Source organism: Nestor notabilis, unplaced genomic scaffold (genome assembly GCF_000696875.1).
Source record: "Nestor notabilis isolate BGI_N333 unplaced genomic scaffold, ASM69687v1 scaffold13639, whole genome shotgun sequence".
NCBI classification, from domain to species: domain Eukaryota; kingdom Metazoa; phylum Chordata; class Aves; order Psittaciformes; family Psittacidae; genus Nestor; species Nestor notabilis.
This window is the reverse complement of record NW_009943336.1, coordinates 3,307-22,487: the sequence shown is the minus strand read 5'-3', so window position 1 is coordinate 22,487 and position 19,181 is coordinate 3,307. Positions and strand designations below refer to the sequence as shown.

General features: G+C 38.9%; 1 protein-coding gene across 1 annotated transcript in view; it reads right to left on the bottom strand.

The window, feature by feature from the left end:
* RNF130 (ring finger protein 130) overlaps positions 1-19,181 on the bottom strand; it is a 42,233-nt gene that overhangs the window by 19,752 nt on the left and 3,300 nt on the right. The window contains exon 2 of the mRNA XM_010021877.1: positions 11,889-12,083. Coding sequence (XP_010020179.1) covers positions 11,889-11,901 — 13 coding nt within the window. The 5' untranslated portion in view covers positions 11,902-12,083. The remainder of the gene's footprint in view (positions 1-11,888; positions 12,084-19,181) is intronic.

Genomic DNA, 19,181 nt, shown 5'->3' with positions numbered 1-19,181 from the left:
AACCAAAAGAGCAGCATCTTTGAAACTTAGGGCACAATAAGTCAGAGTGACAGACTGAGACAGCTACATAATTTTCAGAAGTGGGGGCTTTAATAGAGTTAACAGTCTTAAGTGTTCTCTCATTGCTCTTTCAATTCACCATGCCAAATAGTAACTCTTGCAGTCACTATCCTCAGCTTTCAGAGCAAGTTCCCCAGCACTGGTGGTGTGGATTGTGCTGACAGAACTACTCAGAAGACTCAAAGCTGATAGGCTCAGAAATTAAGATTTGAACAGTAATTTATAAAATACTCTACAGCCCCAAAATTGCTTTCCCCAGGAAATTTCAACTTTTCCTTATTCAAAATTTAAATGGGAAAGACATTCATTCATGCCTTGTCCTAGTAGCATGCATCTAAGTAGGGAAAAAATGTTCAGTGTTTCCTTCTGAGTATTTTTGAAACGAGTGTCACTAACTCAAAAGCTTTGTATAAGCAACCAAAACCCAACACAATTTATGGATATAACTTATTTAATCACTAGTATCCACAGATTCACACAAGGTCCACTGTATTCCAGCTCTCCAGAGACACTTCAGATTGAGATGTACTGAGTTTGGGTTTATGTAAACGAAACAAGATATTTAATAGGCAGCAAAGCTCAGAAACAGTAAAAATCCACCACTTTATTTTCAGGCAATCTACTCTGATTTCTATTTGTCCAGTTGGGATGAGAGTCCCTGCCCACACTTGCAGCACTTAATTACAGGACAAGATCCACCTCCTGCAAGATTCTCTATGTAGATGCAGCACATGGTCCTGCAACCCCAAGCCCCTGCAGCTCAGGTGGTGAAAGATCAGTCCTGAGCAGGTACTTGGTATTTTCCCTAGGCTTCAATTCTGGTTTTTGTATCTAGTTTGGATAGCAAAGCAAGGCAGGGAAGGCGGGGAGACAACGACTGTATTCCCCAGGGCACATATTCTGCTGAGCTTACCCAGTAGGTATTTATTTGCACCAGGAATTATGTTAGTATCAAAATTATCAGCCAGAAGCACTCTGTGTAGCATTCTGACATGATTACAGATATCTGCAAAGCAAAGCTGACTAATATCTTCAGATACTAGTCCCGTTCTGTCTGAATCAAAAGCTGAAGCCTCTACCTATTCCCTGCTGCCCAGGAAATGTGACAAAGCTGACAATCTGTCATGCGTTTTATATAAAGCCCAGCACAAAGGGAACCACTGGCATGGCTGCAAAGTAATTTGCATTCCAAATGACTCAACTGGGAACAGCCAAAGTGCTACTGCTGCTTCTGACCCTGCGAGAGCCAAGGAGAACTGCAGAAAAGAAAAATAAATGGTGCCCGTTTAACATACTGAAGCTCAGTGGAAACTGGGACTTGGTTCATCCGTATTTTTGTCAGGGGCATCACCCTAAATAATTTTAGCAAAAGCTCCCCTTCTGAGAACAATTGGGGGCAGGAAAAGACACCGACTCGTTCATTTTAAGCACCTTGAAACCTTGCATTCCTGAAACTTCAACAGAAAAAAAAAAATCCCTCAGGTGAACATAGAAAGATTTAACAGTGTTTCCAAAAGTTGGAATATGGTCTTACTACATCATCTTATTAAAAGCAATACTTCTCCTCAGCCAAGAACACAGTGTCCAGAGAAAATAAGCTGGAATGCTAGCTAAAGCCAATGAACTACATGCTCAACCATAGATGACGAGCTAAAGACAGAGGGTAGGCCTAAGATAAATATTGACGCCTATAAATATAAATCATGTAATTGCTATCATCCAAGCCCAGACAGCTCTTCCTAGCGTGCAACTTTACCATGTGCATGTTTAATTAGGATAGTTATACAACTCTATGTATGAAAAGGAATGAAGTTGCAATTAACCATTAAATCTGTGTAATAATACTTTAGGAGAGGAGAGAGAAAAGGATTTAAAAGCTAAGACACTAAGCCCAAGAAGATGGGAAAAAATATCAACATCCAGAAGTTTCCTGCAGAGCTTTTAAGGAAATGCTTTGCTCTCTCAGTAGCTTATACATATCTCCTAGTAATTCTAACAGAGCACATTTAGAAAGTCAATAGAAAGTAATCTCAAAGAAAAACTACTAGTCTCATCACAAGCAAATAATTGTTTTCTTTTGTGTTTGTTTTGTTGATTCTTAACTACAAAATGTTTGCCTGAAGCTCAAAATATGGGCAACTATGGCCAGGATACCAAGCTAAAGAAAGGCATGGTTCAAAGGGCAGACTTCAGACACCTTCCATCCGTCTACTGTCCCTTAGAGGATGCAGGGAACGGCAGCCTGGCAAAATGCAACCACCAAACTGATTTTTTTATTCCTGGGCTTGTGAACAGCCCAAGCAGCTGTTTGGTCAATACTATGGGACAAGGGCAGGTGAGACATTTCCTCCTGGGCATATGAGCAACCTGGCACCAAACTGCTGCTACTGCTGCAACTGCTGCAGTGCTTCAACCACATTCACACAGACGGGGAGGGCAAAAACTTTGATCCCATCTCATGCATGGCGAATGTTGGAGCACTTGTAAGAGGCACTGAACTATTCTAATTTGATGTAACAAGATGTGCAGAGAAGTGGGAATTTTGTCAGGTTAATAACAAAGGTTAGGACCTTTCTAATGGCTGATGTTTTCAGCTGGAGTCCTTGTAATTTCCTAAGTCTTTGATAGTGCTGCTGATGCTGCAGGCACAGCATGAAGCAGACAGACTGCGCTCATCTCATGCCTGCGCAGGAATATTGTTCTCTTTTTAAAGAGCAGGCAACAATTAATTATATCTGAATGCTTTTATGACTTCAGTTCTGAAAAACCTAAACTTAACACATTTATCTGAATAATTCTGCTGGTGGATATTTCTGAGTACTTCCTTTAAAAAAAGCAAGCAAAATCCCACCTTCCTGATAAAGAAAGAATGGTGCAGACAGTCACTTGCAGGCTGGATTCAGGGCATGATTCAGACATTGAAATGCCACCACCTACCTGACTGCAACTAGATCATCATAACGGTGACTAGAAATAAAACTGCCCATCTCCACATACCAGACTTTCCCATCCCATTAAAATCCTGTAACTGTATGCTAAGCACTTCTGAATACATGTCAGAAATCAAAATACAGCAACACACACTACTCAGTACCCAGGAAAGGGAGCAGTCCTATTACTGCAAGTGACTGATTTCTTGGAATAGCATTAAGTAACAGTGAAACCACTCCAACACAATTTGGGAGCCCCCGAAATGTCAACAAAAGAAAATGGAAAAGCACAAATTATGGTTATATATGAAGCTTTGAAAGACCAACTGCAAATTCTGTGAAAACACCAGAGGACATCTGAGCTGCAAGGGGGCAGAGGCAGGAGCAAGAATTACCTCTACAAGGTAAGGGATTTAGCCACAGAGGATATGATCCATGGAACCTGTGAGGTGAGGGAAAGGGAAAAGACATACTGAGCTATATGCAAAGCTACACTGCCAGAAAAGGTGAGCCTGGGGAAGATAACTTTTAAATATAAATTCCATAAGTATTCAACAACATAGGGGAAAAACACACAAATTATTCTTCATGACAAATTTCTGGTTTGTATCAGACTAAAATATATCTGAGTAAGTCTTACATTCTAAAATGGGCTTTTGGAAAAGCAGACACCAAGAGGAAGAGCCTTAGCTTGTCTTTGGGGCAATTAAAACAGGTCTAGCTGCACACATTTTGATTTTGATCCAATCAGAAAGTAAACAAAAGCACATCCAAGCTGTCAACACACAAGTGCAATCTCAGGGGTAAAATATGTTGTTTGAGATGTCCCAAAGCTAATACTTCTGAAAACAGAAAACACCCATAATGTCAGTTATTTAGTTCTGAACAAGGCAACAACTTAATGCCAAGAATATACATCAATTTTAAAACTAGACTGGATATAATTTTAAAACATTTGTCTTCTTGTTGCCTTTATATTGAGAAAGAAAATTGAATTGTCCTCTGTATATAAACATTTAACTTTAGGATGCCTATTTTCTATAGTGTCATACACTAGAGCAGATCTTAGAACACTACAATGAGAAAAATTGTGAAGGACAACGCTATATGAAATGGTTACATAAAAGAGGATGACGCAGTTAAATACAACCAGTTGGACAAGTAAGTATCCCAAAACATGAAGCAGGTATTTGCAGAAATCACAAGTTTCTTTGCTACACAAACCTATGCAAAACAATCTAAGGAAAAAAAAAAAAAAAAAAAAAAATCAATCTTCTGAGGTTAAAACTTGAATTTGGGCTGTCTCCTTCAGAGGACAGAGAAGTAGGTATTCCAAGCTCAGTGAGGAACTGCAATCAAAATACAGTCAATTTAGAGGTAGTGTCTGAAGAACACTCAAAACGCTTCCTTGATTGCGGCAAAGAGCTTCAACAGATTTTATCCTGCCAGGCTAAGAAAGGACACTGCCCTACACCCTCTAAATATGATTACATACATCTCAGGATTTTGCAATGTACCATGTACTGCTGTAATGCTCATAAACATGTGATGGATGTCCACAAAGTTCTGCTCCTTTAAGAAAAACAAGCATAGGATGGAGGCATATGATTAGAAAACCAGAAACAGCAGGAGTAGCTTTCCAAAGATGGGTGTGACAGTTAACTTCAAAACAAATATTGAAGCCTAATCAGATTCTTGTTGTGCTAGCCTGTAGCACATTAAATTAAGTCCATAGGTGATAAATAATAATCTTAGAAGCAGTAATGATCTTTCTAATGCCCCTTCATTAAACAAGAAACAACGCCTCACTGTCATGTTCTTGCAATGTATTTGATCAGTTTTATAAGCTACCATGAGTAAGAGTTCCTAAAAGGAGAGCTAAATAACAAAATCAGGTGAGGAAACCGTTGGGCTGTATTTAGATTACAATTGCTAACAGATTATTTCATAACCCGATTGCTCCATTCTGACACTCAGGGAGATGTTTCTTCACAAGAAATCTGCATAAGATCAAAACAGGGAGTCACAGCTAAATCCTGCTTTATTCACAAGTCCAAATCACACACATATATGTCCCTGGATTTCCTCAAGCTTGACAAGGTCCAGCTGCCTCTGCTAACCCAGCACACCCCATTCAAGAAAACCAACACTTACAGTCTTCTCAAAGATACAATCATAGACTATTACAATATAATATTAGTATGTAGAACAGAGGTGTTAGACTTCAGAGTCATTGCAGACAATTTCCTCTCATCAGTCTCACCCAGACAGCTCCTTGTCTTCTACTTTAAGTCATACTACACTAAATGCTGTTAGAAAAATTAAAATCCTTCTATTAAGTTACAATATGCACCCACCTCTTCTCTAAGCCGCTTCTGATGGGCACCATGAAGACAGATTCATGGCTGGGCTGAGAAGGAGGGAGCACTCAAAAGGAAAATTTATATTCTGGAACCAGAACTGCAGCAGAGTTCACTTAAAATGGTAAGGACAATGGATTTGGGTTTTGCCATGCCCCCCTCCTTCACTTTTGACTGTCTTAATCACTCCACTTATATCACATATTCCCTTTCTGTAGAAGGACTTTTATCTTCTGGGAAATATATTTATATGTATTTTTAATACATGTGACCTTTTGGGTTCTTTACACTAGGGAAAACCAAGCCTAGATAAGGGAGAAGCAGACAGATGTTACAATGATTTTAGAGACATTTCACACAACATTTTTAGCAATGCTTCTTTGCATCTACTTACACTTCAATTTTTTTGAAAAGGAAACTAACATTCCACTTAACTAATGATGGAAGAATAAGAAACCCCCCACAAACTCAGTACAAAGGAATTTATCATTTTATCATCCCTTTCCACAATCTGTGCACAGTTTTTTTTCTTTTGTTCATATAGTTTTACAAGCATTTAACTATGTATTATGGTGAGTAAACTGCATTTGCAGTCCTATTTAATGACTACTTTTACTGTTAAGGTATTAGTATGCTAACAGAGTAGGCCAAATTTTATATTCAAAGCTTGAACAAATGCAAATTAGTAAGGAGTAGAAGAATCACATTAAGTTTTGACTAGGGATATGGTATAATCCTAACACATAACACACAACTGAAAAATGTTCCTCATGTCACAGTTTCACACATTTCCGAAATGTCTTTATCTTCAAGAGATATTTCTGCTTATTTGAGAACCACCTTTCTTCACATATTCTTCTGAACAGTGTACAAAACCTTAGGTCTAGATTAACACCTAATAACTGGTTACACTGTCACATTCTTGATTAATCCATAATATTAATCTAATATAGACATATTGGTCAATTCATCAGTTTAAGACATACTTGGAGTTTGATACTAGAAGTCTCCATAATCTTGCATTCTGTAGTGTGAACAAGTGCTAGTAGGTGGCTTCCATTTTGCTATTTCTGGATAGCAGTTCTTATTCTCACTAATGGAAGCTGCAGCTAAAAAACCCTGGTATTTCTAAGAAGGGTAATCTGTCATGCTCTTGGTATTTTCTTCTATCTACAGACAACTTCCATACAGATCCATCAATCTGGAAAGTCATTCCAAACAAATTCAGTGAAGCATGAAAGAGAAATGGCAAGAGAGCCTTACCCAAGGACACTACAAAATATTTTTAGAGCTTCATAAATAGCATATTCATAGATGAGTATCATAAATTCGATTCCACCAAATCTATATAATTTAGGAATTACTCAGCTGCTGGAGCTCAGACTTTGGATTAAAAAAAAAAAAAAAAAGAATGTAATTACTTACAGTCACTAACAGTCCCGTGGGCCTTTTCACAGTCACAGAACTAATTACCCTTTCAGCTGGCTAAGGAAAAAATCAGCCTAGCTGCTATTTCAGTTGTGGGTGAGGCATGTACCACGCAGAAACACTAGGAAGAAGTTCTGCAAGGCACTGAGGTTATGTTAGCTTTGTAAAGGGTTTTCCCTGGCTTCTCTTGAAGAGACAAGTGCTTCCTTATGGTCCAGAATCTGTGCTTTAAACACGCTCCTCTCCACATACTGAAGTGTCAGACACCTCCATCTATTGTGTGACAGATTTTCCTGATGGATACACCTCCAAGAAACACAGTTGGGAAACAGGATAAACTAAAACGCTGTTGACACTTGTTTCCCATATTTTCAATTAGCAAATATAACCAACAAAGTGATCAAAGATACATAAACTATGGTTAGTCTACTGATTGTTTTGCCTTTTTTCAAGCTTCAACTTTAATGACTCATCTCTCCTTCCTTTTCACTAGTATGCCAGAGTAAATTAATAAATATTATAAACAACAATATTGTAATGTACAAAAAAATTGGCTTTGAGCTGTGGATTAAAAGTAGATCTGAGTAATCCAAGGAAAGTTTTGCAGTGGATTTGGTATAGAGCAGAAGTACTCATCAGCACACATTCGTGCAAAATAATCCGCAGTGCCACAGCTTTCACGCACCAGCTCAGATTAGTTATATAAAGAGACATTTGTGAGGAAACGGCAAGCGGCAGAGGAAGAGGTTGGCTGTATGCAGTGAGAGTGCTACAAGAAAGTGGCATTTCAACTGCTCGTATCTGCAGTCTACCCATTCCGAATTAGGGCAAGAACATGAAATAGCCATTAGATGGCAATAACTCCAAATTCCTTCCTGTCCCTCCTGCCTCTGACCCAGTGACCTAAAATAATCCACATAAAATACATTCAGTTTTATCAGAGCTCAAAGCTAGTAGAGACCTTGCTTCCTGTGCTAGTGTGCTTTTTGAGTGAATACAGGGCCATGAGAAATCCTCCCCCTGAGAGGAAGCTGTTTCTGAGAGCTAGTGCTGGGCAGCTCTCCCACAGTACCACAGCAGAATGTCACCTTCTGTGCACACCAAGAAACAAACACCTTCGTGCAGAAAATGAAGGTGTCATTTCTTTAGAAGTGCAATGGAGATTGACACTGATGAGATCCCTGCAGCTTGTTCAGGACTTTAAAAGATCTACCTGTATCAGGTAAATCCTCTGAAAAAGGTATTAGAACTTGTTTAAATATTTCAAGAAATTTCTTCAGTACTGATAAACAGTAGTTACTGGAAGCCAGTAACTTCATTTTGACACTCTCTTCTGTATTTATCTTTTCCTGTCTATATTTGTTCCATAAACTTTGAACATGAAATTTTAACTTTAGAGGCTTCTTTGTCTTATTTTCTATAAATCCCAATAAAAGTCTAGATTTTCATAGAGAAGTTCAACATCAAATTTAACTATTCTGTACTTGACAGGATTGTCTCCACCAGACACATTAACTGCATTTCCTTCCTCTTCCCATAACTGTTTATAAAGGAGACAGCTACTACATATTTTCTCTACCACACAGGCTCTTTTTTACATTAGACAATATTTGTTCTGCTCTAACAGAAGTAGCAAGCAAAACCACTCATAAAATTACCTTCCTGCCAGTGATATCATAGTCTAACATCACCTATACTGGGAAAGATGTCCTTTGCTTAGGCTGATAGAGGACATCTACGAGAACATGTGAAATAAACTTATTTACACACACACAGTAATACATAGGAGGATATACACAGAGAAAAGAATGTTGCAACTCGTAACAACAGATTTCTGTTGTTGCTTTCAAAGCTCACCAACTCCTTAAGGTCAATACCTACTTTAAAACTCAACTTGAAGTCGAAGGGGAAGAGACTTACTGGACTCTCACACAAGAAAAGGTAAATTCTGGTATTAGCAATAGAAACTGTTCATATGACATGGTGATGATAAACTGGTCCAAGAGCAACAGTTCTTATCTAGCCACCAGAAGGAATTTATATTCTGCCAAGTAATATGTTTAGCATGAACAAATTTCCGTAAGATTAAAATTTTCAAATGTGTGTTCAAGCATAAAATAACTTGGATAGAATACTAATCCCATAGGTGAGAAGTGCTTACTGAGCTCTTCTAGGGAATCACATCTCTGCAGGTGGGCAACACACAAAGCTATATAATATTTTGCTTATTTTTAGCAGAAACATTGCCTAAGCAGGTGAGTGGAATTCATGCAAATACCAAAGTTGGAAAGTGTGCAGTTCACAGAGTGTGCATTACCAGCAGTTGCCACTTTCCTTTCTGCTTCACCAGGCAGAAAGAATATTCCTAAGACTTGGTACGCAGCAGTATAAAAATTACATTACAGTGATATAAAATGACACAAGGTCCATTTTCACCTGTCTGTGGAAACAAAATGTAGAGCTGTGAACCCGGTGATCATAATACAGTTGCAGAATTGTCTTGTGAAGAATGTGTTTTTAAAAGACAAAGATGAATACTGCACACCACTAGACATCTTACAGAAGTAAGACCAGCTTGGTGGCTCACCTTCATTTTCATTTTGTATCAACCCTATTTAACACATTCAGCTCAATCAACAGCTGAACAGCTATCAGATACAGTGTCAACTCCTCCCAACTTTCAGGGAAAGAAAATCCCGAACAGAAGAGATGCGGCACACCAGAATATTCAAGTAGCAGATGATGTGGTCTTCACCACCTAAACAGCATACAAGCAGTGATACGGTTGAAACAACAGATAAAGGAAGACCAGAGAGTGCCTTCAACGTGTGCTTTACACACGTTTGTTTGCATAGGCTCATCCCATAAGCATAGGTTCATCAATATATATTCCACTTGGAATAATTCTGAGGGGAATGTGGAATTCCAAACCCTCCCTGCACTGAGGCTAACACTGAAGAAGGACTTGTCTACATCTCAGTTACACACACTTGCAGTTCCTACATCAAGCAAACAGGAAGTTATTTATAGGAAGCTCTGCAAAGCGCAGATTGCTGAGGAGATCCCTCACACGACCTTAATGTAATCAAAACAAAAGCTGTGGAGTGACATTCCTCTTCATTACAGTGTGGTGCTAAGGTGGTACTTCAGCTCTAGGTAATTACTTTTAGTCTGTCACCCAGTTTGAACACTTCAAATCAATATTAATTTTGAGAGAGTGCCTACAGCCCAAACCAGTGATAGAATATACCTGGGACTGAGTACTTGGCAGCTAAACATCAGTATCTCAAATACTCAGAGATACAATATACATCATCTCTACTAATTACATTTTTTTAAAGCTTGCCATGAATAAGTATTTTGAAGTCCACATGCTGAAGACAGTATTGGCTTTTCCCCAAGTATCAAGTATTGAAACAGTTGCCTGGCTGCCTTACAAGACATCATTTTATCCACAGCAGCTCTCACGTTTTATAACTTGAGACATTATTTCAACCTACCAGAACCACTGTACCTATTGATAGAGTTTCAAAGGCAACACACCAGTCATCAGAGCTGAAACACTGAGTGAACTAGGATTTCCTAATAAGAGACAGAAACCATCCCACTGCTATGAAAGCACCTGCCTAATCTAACAGCATTACAAGAAAGAAGGTATTGAAGTTATAATTAAACCCTTTATATAATTTAACATGTAACAGGGCAAACAATGCTAGAGCTGTAGTGTTATTAGTGGTCTTTTTTTCCTGCCATAGTAAGGTATTCCAGAGGCCACCGGAGAAGCCACAGCTCATTGCTAAGCAGAGACTGCAGACCTTACAATCATACAGGAATTTATTTCAAAGAGAGACCAGAGCTGAGAGTTTAGGAGGGTGTTACCCCAGCAGAGAGAGAAGTGGCAAAAACCACAAAAAGAAGGTGATAGAAAGTGTTACACTAGAATATGGGACTTTTTGCCTGCAGATTACTTGCAAAAATGTCCTAGGAAGGTACCCAAGATAAAACTGGACCGTCAACAGCCTTTGAATTGCTAAACAGAGGTCAAAATTTCCCTGGAAAATTCCTGTGGTACACAGAATTGGGAAGGTTAAACCCCACTAAACCAGAAACAGCCACAAGACATTTCCCATGTAAAAAGAAGAGAGAAAGAAGCAAACATAGCAGTTCTTCAGTAAAAGAATTCAATTCTGCATGACAATATGCAGAGAAATAATTAGGAAATTCCAGTTTCCAAGCAATCCCTGAAGCTTAAAAGAAAAAGGAAAGTATTCTAATAAAATAAAATCAGCCAGCCATCAGATATAGAAATATTCCTTTTTTGACTAAGCTAAATAATTCCAAATCGAAAAAAAAACCCACCTTCTGGGAAAATGAAAAGTATAGTTATCAGAATTGTGAACATCATTTTTAACCAAGGAAAATGTTTATGCAAGATTCCTGCCAGCTAAAGTAACTCACTAGTAATAGAGAAATTTTAGACACAGTCTTAAAAAAGTAGAAATATGTAGAAATCCAGATTTTTAGCATCATTGTAAACCAGCAATAGTCTTATTCTAGACAACTTAGAGGCAACTGCTCTCCTAACCCCTAAATTTTGTTGGTTCCTGTACGGCACTCGAAGATGCACCGTAGAAAGAGAACTCTCCATAAACTATCATTAAAGCAAGCAGACAAGCTCAGACCCTGATAACTGTTAACATTTGAAAGTCCCACCGTAACAGCCAGTTGAAGACATACTACTATAAAAATTCTTCACATTCAGCAGCTTTGTAAAATTCTAGACCTTCCATTACATGTCTGATCATCTTCTTCAGAAAGGTTTGAAACAGATTGCTCCTAAGAAATCACAGATATTTCCTCCCTCCAAAACACCCATATCCCCACTTGAAATGAAAGTGTTGCTCAGTGGATAAAATGTACGCTACAGGAAAATAACTTTTCAGAATTATTGGCTTATTTTGCTACATTGCATACATGTAAGCATCAGCAGAGAACAGGCTATTTCAAATAGCACCTGTGCACTGCCAAGAGCTCTTTAGCAGTAGTTTATATGGCAAAAGAATACTTGGGCAGAAAAGAAATACAGTGAAGGAGATTACATTTTATTTACCTTGATGGGTCATTGTAACAGGTTCTTCACTGGATATATTGTTGTAAATGACCACAGCTGTGGCATTATGTGAAGCTGCTCGCAGTATTTTCTCTCTAAATGTACAGTTTCCTCGCTGTAGTAAAGCAATCCACTGCTTGGTGTTTGGTGGAACCTGGAAACGTGTTCGAGGGTCACAGCCCAGGCGATCTGCAACTGAAATGGGAAATACATTTACACAGTTGGCAATTTGTTCAAACAGGCAAAAAATGAAACAAACCCCCTAACTCTAAGGTTTGATGAATTCCTTCACTGTTGCGCACTAGGAAGCCACCCCCTCTTGTTAACAAGGCCTAAAGATAGCTGCATTCTTATAAAAAAAAATAAGTATTTAACAAACCAAGTCTCACACACTGAAAGCTCTAACTATATGCCCGAGAATTAGGCTCACTAACACAAGCTATTTTTAACTCTAGTGCAGCTAGAACAATGAATTCACATTTGAATCAATACCTGCCTAGAGGCTGAAAACTATTACAATATGGATCACATGCTATAGGCATTTATGAAACAGCTGTTTATCAGCCATTCTGGGGGGTATAACTTGTTTTCTAATGCAGTCATAAATATCACAGCAGTGGGAAGTAGAACTAAACAAAAGAGGTTGTGAAAACAGGATTTCTGAGTTATCTGCCATGTGCAGGCTACAGTAAAAAAGGACAACATTTAAAGCTGATCTTGTAAAACCCCAGCAGCCAACATCGGCTTTTAATGTGCGCGTATTTTGCCTACAAGGAAGTGCATTCAAATTCACAGAGAAACAAATGGTTTTGCAAGCACGATGTACTCAAGTTGTCAACTAAACAGGTACTGATGGCATAAAGGAGGAGTAACAGAAATGGCAAATGCCATATGCCTGAATTCAGCAATGCAAAGCTCTTTTGTCCTTCCTGATGCTGTAATGTATCCTGGAACAACGCAAACCCACACAGAGCTATGTACAAAAGCACCAAATGAAACACAGAAGATAACTTCAGGGTACAGCAGCTGAAATTGATGAAAGACCTTTCTGTTTACACAACTGGAAACACACAATTTAGTCTTCTACACTGGTCATATCATTAAAGGGGGTTTAGAAATTTAGAGGCAACAGCAACTTATAATACAAATGTATTTACCCTTTCAAATGCCAAGAGTACAAGAATCTTTGGGTACTAAAAATGGTTGGGATAAACAGTGATTTTTCAAGATATAAACAAACAATTTATTTGCATAATAGCTCTGAAAACATTACAGTCCTTAAGAGCAATTCAAATGAAGTGTCCCATATTTTTTTCCTTTTTAAAGTGAGTTCTTCAGCACAGACTATGAGATTTCAGCAAATGATCTAGCACAAAAAACATCCAGTTTAACCTATGAGCTGGAAACAAAACAAAGATCTTTTTAAACATTCTCAGCTTAACACAGCTCAGGTTAAAACCTGTAGCAGAGGAGATTCAAACAGCTAAAGGATCTTTTCTGAAAGAAGAAAGAAAATCTTTTGCTTGCCTAAAGAAAACTCGTGCAGCTGAATCTATACTGTGGCAGTCATGCAGGAAGTCGTCGCATCTCTTAATTTGGACAAGAAGTGCCTCTCCCTGTTCCCCTGGAAGGAGGGTGGGGAGCCAGATACAAGCACATCCTTTTCACAATTGTTTTTCAAGGCTGTATTAGACCTTTCAGACATGGAGGGTTATTTGCTGTGTTTTTCTATCTGTGCTTTTGTTTTACACAGGAATCAGGGAAAACGTGAAATACAGATGCCTGAAGCTGATTTTTATAGAGTATTTTCTTCCATTACCCTAGCATTATTACTTGAATCCCTTTGGAAATTGCCAGCTAGCACTGAATCACACATAGTTTTGGAGCACTGGTGAGAGTCATCATTAACAACAATGATCATAGGAGTGCACTTCCATATAGACTGCATTTTGTAGCTTGTCTTTGTAGCTTTACATTTAAGACATCTAAGAGACCAGTATATTTTTTAAAGGAATTATAAAGGAAAACGTGATAGAACCACAGCATGACACACTGCAACAAACCTTGATGCTAAGACATTTTGTCTGTTAAGACAAAAGCAGTTTAATGCACACTTCCCCTTTGCTCAGAATATTTCAGCTTAAAAATGCAGGAGGGAGAAAGCACCAGCAGACTGTGACAGGAAGTTTCTCAAGCCTTGAAAACTAAAAATCCCATCCTTCCCCACTGAAATCATATTCAAGAACCTTGATGTGATATATACTTTGGAAAATACCTTTCAATAAATGGCCATAAATCCATGGATTCTCCTCAAACTGCCAAAAATAACTCTGAAATTAGACACTCTGGTCAACATAAATTTACTTAAAATATGTGGGATGGATGAAGAGCAGTAATCCTATGGATTATGTAGTTCGCTTCAGTACAACCATGCTCAAAATTGAAATACCAAGTGAAAAGAAAAATGGCCACAAAAATAAGGTAATAGGCTGGAAGAATGAAAAAAGACATAAAAGCAGCAAAAGGCACCTTGAAAAGGGAAGCAGCACTCAAAAGTCTGTCATACAGTTCAGTTTTACAAAAATTTACATAGGTACCTTCACATTTTTAGCTTCAAAACCGACAGAGAAAGCAGAAAGAGATAACAGAAACTGCATCTGTGGGAAAAGTAGTACAGAATTTTCTGCCATGGTAGAGATCAAAGTCTCTCAGCTGTGGACAGAGCTATGAAATGTTACTGGATAGAGCAACAGGATTAGGAAACAAGATATTAAGAGATAAAAGCCTTCCAGAGATAGACCAACAAACACCACTCAAACGCATACAGCATGTTATTCCTGACGAGGGGGATTCAGTACGGCCTGATGAAGATTTAACAGCTGACAGTATTATTGCAGCACTATTTTAGTACAAAAACATTTAGGAAAATGTGGTTGGTTTAGATAAACCTGAACTGAGTACCTGCAAGTCACTTGAGATTCAATAAAAAGTCACAACTCTCTTTTCTTTACATTAGCAACCTATTATGCCACACGTCATGCAATCTTTTCACTTGTAACTAAATAAAATTCAGGAACAATAGTGCAAAGTCCGAGATTTTCAGCTCATCATTTCAATTGATGATACAGTCTGAGAACAGTGAAAAGCTTATAATCACAGTCACCCTTCCAGTATAGCAAGCTGGCTAAAATAAATCATCTCCTGTACACCTAATGAGCCAGACACATCAGTCGGCATTTATAAGGGACACAGAAAAATGAACAGTTTCAGCAAGGATTGTCATTGACAGCTCTCCATTATCATGCTATCCATGCTCTGCTGTCCAAAGGCCAAATAGGATGTAAAAGACCAGGGCTTGCAAGTATTACCTGGATGAGCATAGAATCGTTTAGATCGGAAAAGACTTTCAAGATCATCAAGTCCAACCACTGCTGAATCCATCACTAAACCATGTCCTAGGTGCCATATCTACACGTCTTTTAAATACCTCCAGGGATAGGGACTCCACCACTTCCCTGGGCAGGCTGTCCCGATGATTGACAACCCTTTTGGTGAAGAAATTGTTCCTAATCTCCAGTCTAAACCTCCCCCGGTGCAGCCATTTTTTCTAGTTACTTGGAGAAAAGACTGATCTCCACCTCACCACCACCTCCTTTCAGGTAGTTGCACAAAGCAATAAGGTCTCCCATGAGCCTCCTTTTCTCCAGGCTAAACAGCCACTGTTTCCTCAGCCACTCCTCATAGGATTTGTGCTCCAGGCCTTTCACAGGCTTTGCTGCCTTTCTCTGAACACACTCCAGCACCTCAATGTCTTTCATGTAGTGGGTGGCCCCATACTGCTGTCCATACCAGAATGAAAAGCAACTTCACATTAAATTAGTATTTTTCTAAAACAAACCACTTGCATACAGAAAGATACGATCACTCGTATAATTTCAGAAGATACCAGCATACAGAAAGCAGTCTAAGTATTTAGATTGCACACCCTGTGGGTGTGATACTCTTCTGGCTTATTTGAAATACAAGTTATTTACTCTGCCTTTCCCTTCTCCATGTCTACCTATGTACCATGAATGTGTTGGCAAAAAAACAATTTTCTGTTAGAAGTGGCAGCCTGCTGGGTTAAAGAGCTATGTACAATGTTGTTGTAAATATCTCCCTTCCTGCCGTAGGCCCCAACACCACAGAAGAGCCTCTCTACAGAAGAATCAGCTACAATTTAAGTATCTACTATTAGGCTGCACATATACTTTCAACTCAGGAGAGCTCCAGTTTCCTCTTGCAGAACACACAGGACTGCTCAACTTGCACACATGTTTCTCCTTAAGCATGTAAGTATGTTTTTTTTAATTCAAGAGCCTTTCCTGCTAAAGGACTAATGTTTGTGACAGCATTTTAGGGATTCCTGTGAAAGAAAGAGTTCATAATGCAACACATCCAAACAGGCTTCTTCAGCTACTGAAGAAGTATTGGCAAGTTAACATCAGCACAAAATGGTACTTTCCTCCTCATCTTTTCCAGTTGCATGACCAGGTCCTTTAGCCTTCCCTCATAAGAGGAATAGCCATTTCGTGGGAGCAAAAACAAAATTAGTAAGCCAGCTGTCAGAGGCTTTGTCAGAAGTACACACCTGCTTGAATGCAGACTGTCTCCTACTTCTGAACCATGACTGGGTTTGCTTTCTCTCATATACTGTACATTTATACTGCTCTTGTGTTGCTTTGAACGTAGCTGTGATGTCCCACTTTAGCCAAGGTTGCTGCATCGACTGTTTTCAGACTTTGCCCCCTTTTCACAGAAAAAAAGCCAGTGCTATGATCCCACACCCTGGACATTAACTATTTTATTTCCTTTCTTAATATCATATTTTTATATATATATTAATAGCAGATATTTTAATATTGTTAACACTCTACTCTCTAGGCCAGCACCAGTTGCCAAAGCTGGTCTGTCTCAGCTACACATAGAGAAATCATTTGACAGTCTGACCTTCAATCACTGTAATACCACCAAATCACTGACACCATGAAAGTTTTGAGGGGCAACAGCTCAAGAGACTTGTTGAGAAAGAAAACAGCATATGGGAAGATGAAAGTCCCATGCATCGCCTCAGGTGCTACATAGCATACCTGACTGGCAATACGGACAGCCTTGTGCAACACATTAGTTATTGTGTAATAAAGCTTCCAGAAAAGGAATTTGGCTGGGAACTTTATAGAAGCAACACAGCAGCACTGATTGATTCTAATTCCAAGAAAGGATACAGTTCTTTGCTATCCCATTAGGGTTTAAAATATGTAATAGATATCTTCTCTTTCAATGCCTTACTACTTGTGTTATTATCAATATAGAACTTACTCAAGCCAGTTATAACTTCCACTTTTAAGAAGTTGTGTCAATGAGTTATTTAGAGTGACATTCTATTTTCAAGAGCTATTTCAGGTAATTGCTTTGACTAAAGCTGGCTTTAACACTAAAAGAAACTCTTTGAACAAGAGGTAATCTTGTTTCAGGGAAGAAGCTAAACAAAAGAAAATCACTGAAGCCGAAAAGAGCCCTGTAATAGTTCAGATTTAATCGTGTTAGCGCAATAAGGATACTACAATTATGGCTATAAACTCCAATCTGTAACTACCACTTTTGTTATCAATTAATGACTGTTAATTAAGCTGGATACTGAGACCAGTGGTAAAGGATGGATGCACGACACAAGATTTTTCTTCTACTACAATGTATTTGATTGTTGCATTTTCCTAAAGCCTACTGTTTGGATTCTTGGCCAGAAAGGAATACAAAATTCTGTCTGAATGCTACCTAAAGCTCTGCAGTTACCAGGAAACCAGCATTCTAAGCCTTCTGCAGCTAAAACTTGTTCACACAACATGTTTATGAAGTGTCAGATGCCACCAAATGCTATAGTTACAGTACCATGCACAAGACATACCTTCATTCCTAACACTGAGCCAATATTGTTTCTTCCCCACTTCCACATTTTTCTAACATATGTTTCTCCTCAAATTCTCAGTGTCCTTGCCCAGCCACAACCTCTTCAACAGAGATCTTTGCTTTTTACAAATTCTTTCTCCAATGCAGATTTCATACAACCATTACCCCCACACCCTGTTAAGACTCCAGTCCCTTTCCAGCCTTGTTTCACCCCCTCATTCTTGACCTACTGGCTCAGTGAGTCCAAACATTTTCAAGTTTGGCTTTCAGTCTGCTGCTATTTCACTTCCTATGAGTCCCACCTCCAGTCCTCATCACCCTGCCTGCTTTCCCCTACCCAAGCCAGCCAAGGTGCACAAAATCTCACCTCCCAGCAAAGTCCAACCATCTATGAGGGGACTTTGAGAGAAAAATAACTGTTACAGGTGAACCCAGGACAACACTGGCCTGGTGTTTCCAGTCCTCAACTGTGTATTCAAACCCAGAATGACATGCAATAACCCAGACTCAACAGTTACAGAAGAGTCCTGTTCACCATGGAGAACATTTTTGAGGGAACTAAGCCACAAAGTGCTGATGTTTCCATCAAGAACCACTAAAGTCAGTTTTCAGTGGCTTCTATCTTGGTTTGTCATAGCAAGAGGAATATGCCTGATACCTAAATGTCAGCACCCCAACTAGCGTCAGGCACCTAATACCAACAATGCTTAAAAGCAGAGGTCACTGGAGCAGTACAGGGCTGAAAGTTTACATGGTGCATATACTAACCCTGCCACAGGTACTTAGGCAGCCACTGCAAGAAGCATGGGCTGAAATGACTGGTTCCACAAAGTCACAAATAACAGAGTACAGAACTGAATGAGAAGTGCTCAGTAACCATATCGAAGAGATAATACAAATCTGACCTATCAGAAGAGCTGCATCAGGCCATGGAGATGTTTTTCACTATAATCCTTCCATGCAGAGTAAGAGGAGCATTTTTTTTTTTTATAATCTGCAAAAATTCATAACCAGAAGCTAAACACTCTTCTAATATATCTTATAAATCATGACAAAAGATTAACCAGTTAGAGGAAATAAGAAAAGGAACTAGAAGTGGAAGAATGGAAGAAAGATTAATAAAGAGGCTCTGCTGCTATCTTGCATTGAAGGCACTTGGAAAGATATATGTACACAGGTGTAGTATTTACACCCAGCAGCCAACTGTGACTGACAGCTCACTGAAGCTACACTTGCACAAGTCACATTCACAAGCGGTCATAGGAATTACAGCCAGATCACTTCCAGGGGAGCATTGCTTTTGAAAGCCAGTATCCATTTCATACAAGGGTCTATAAAAAGAACAGG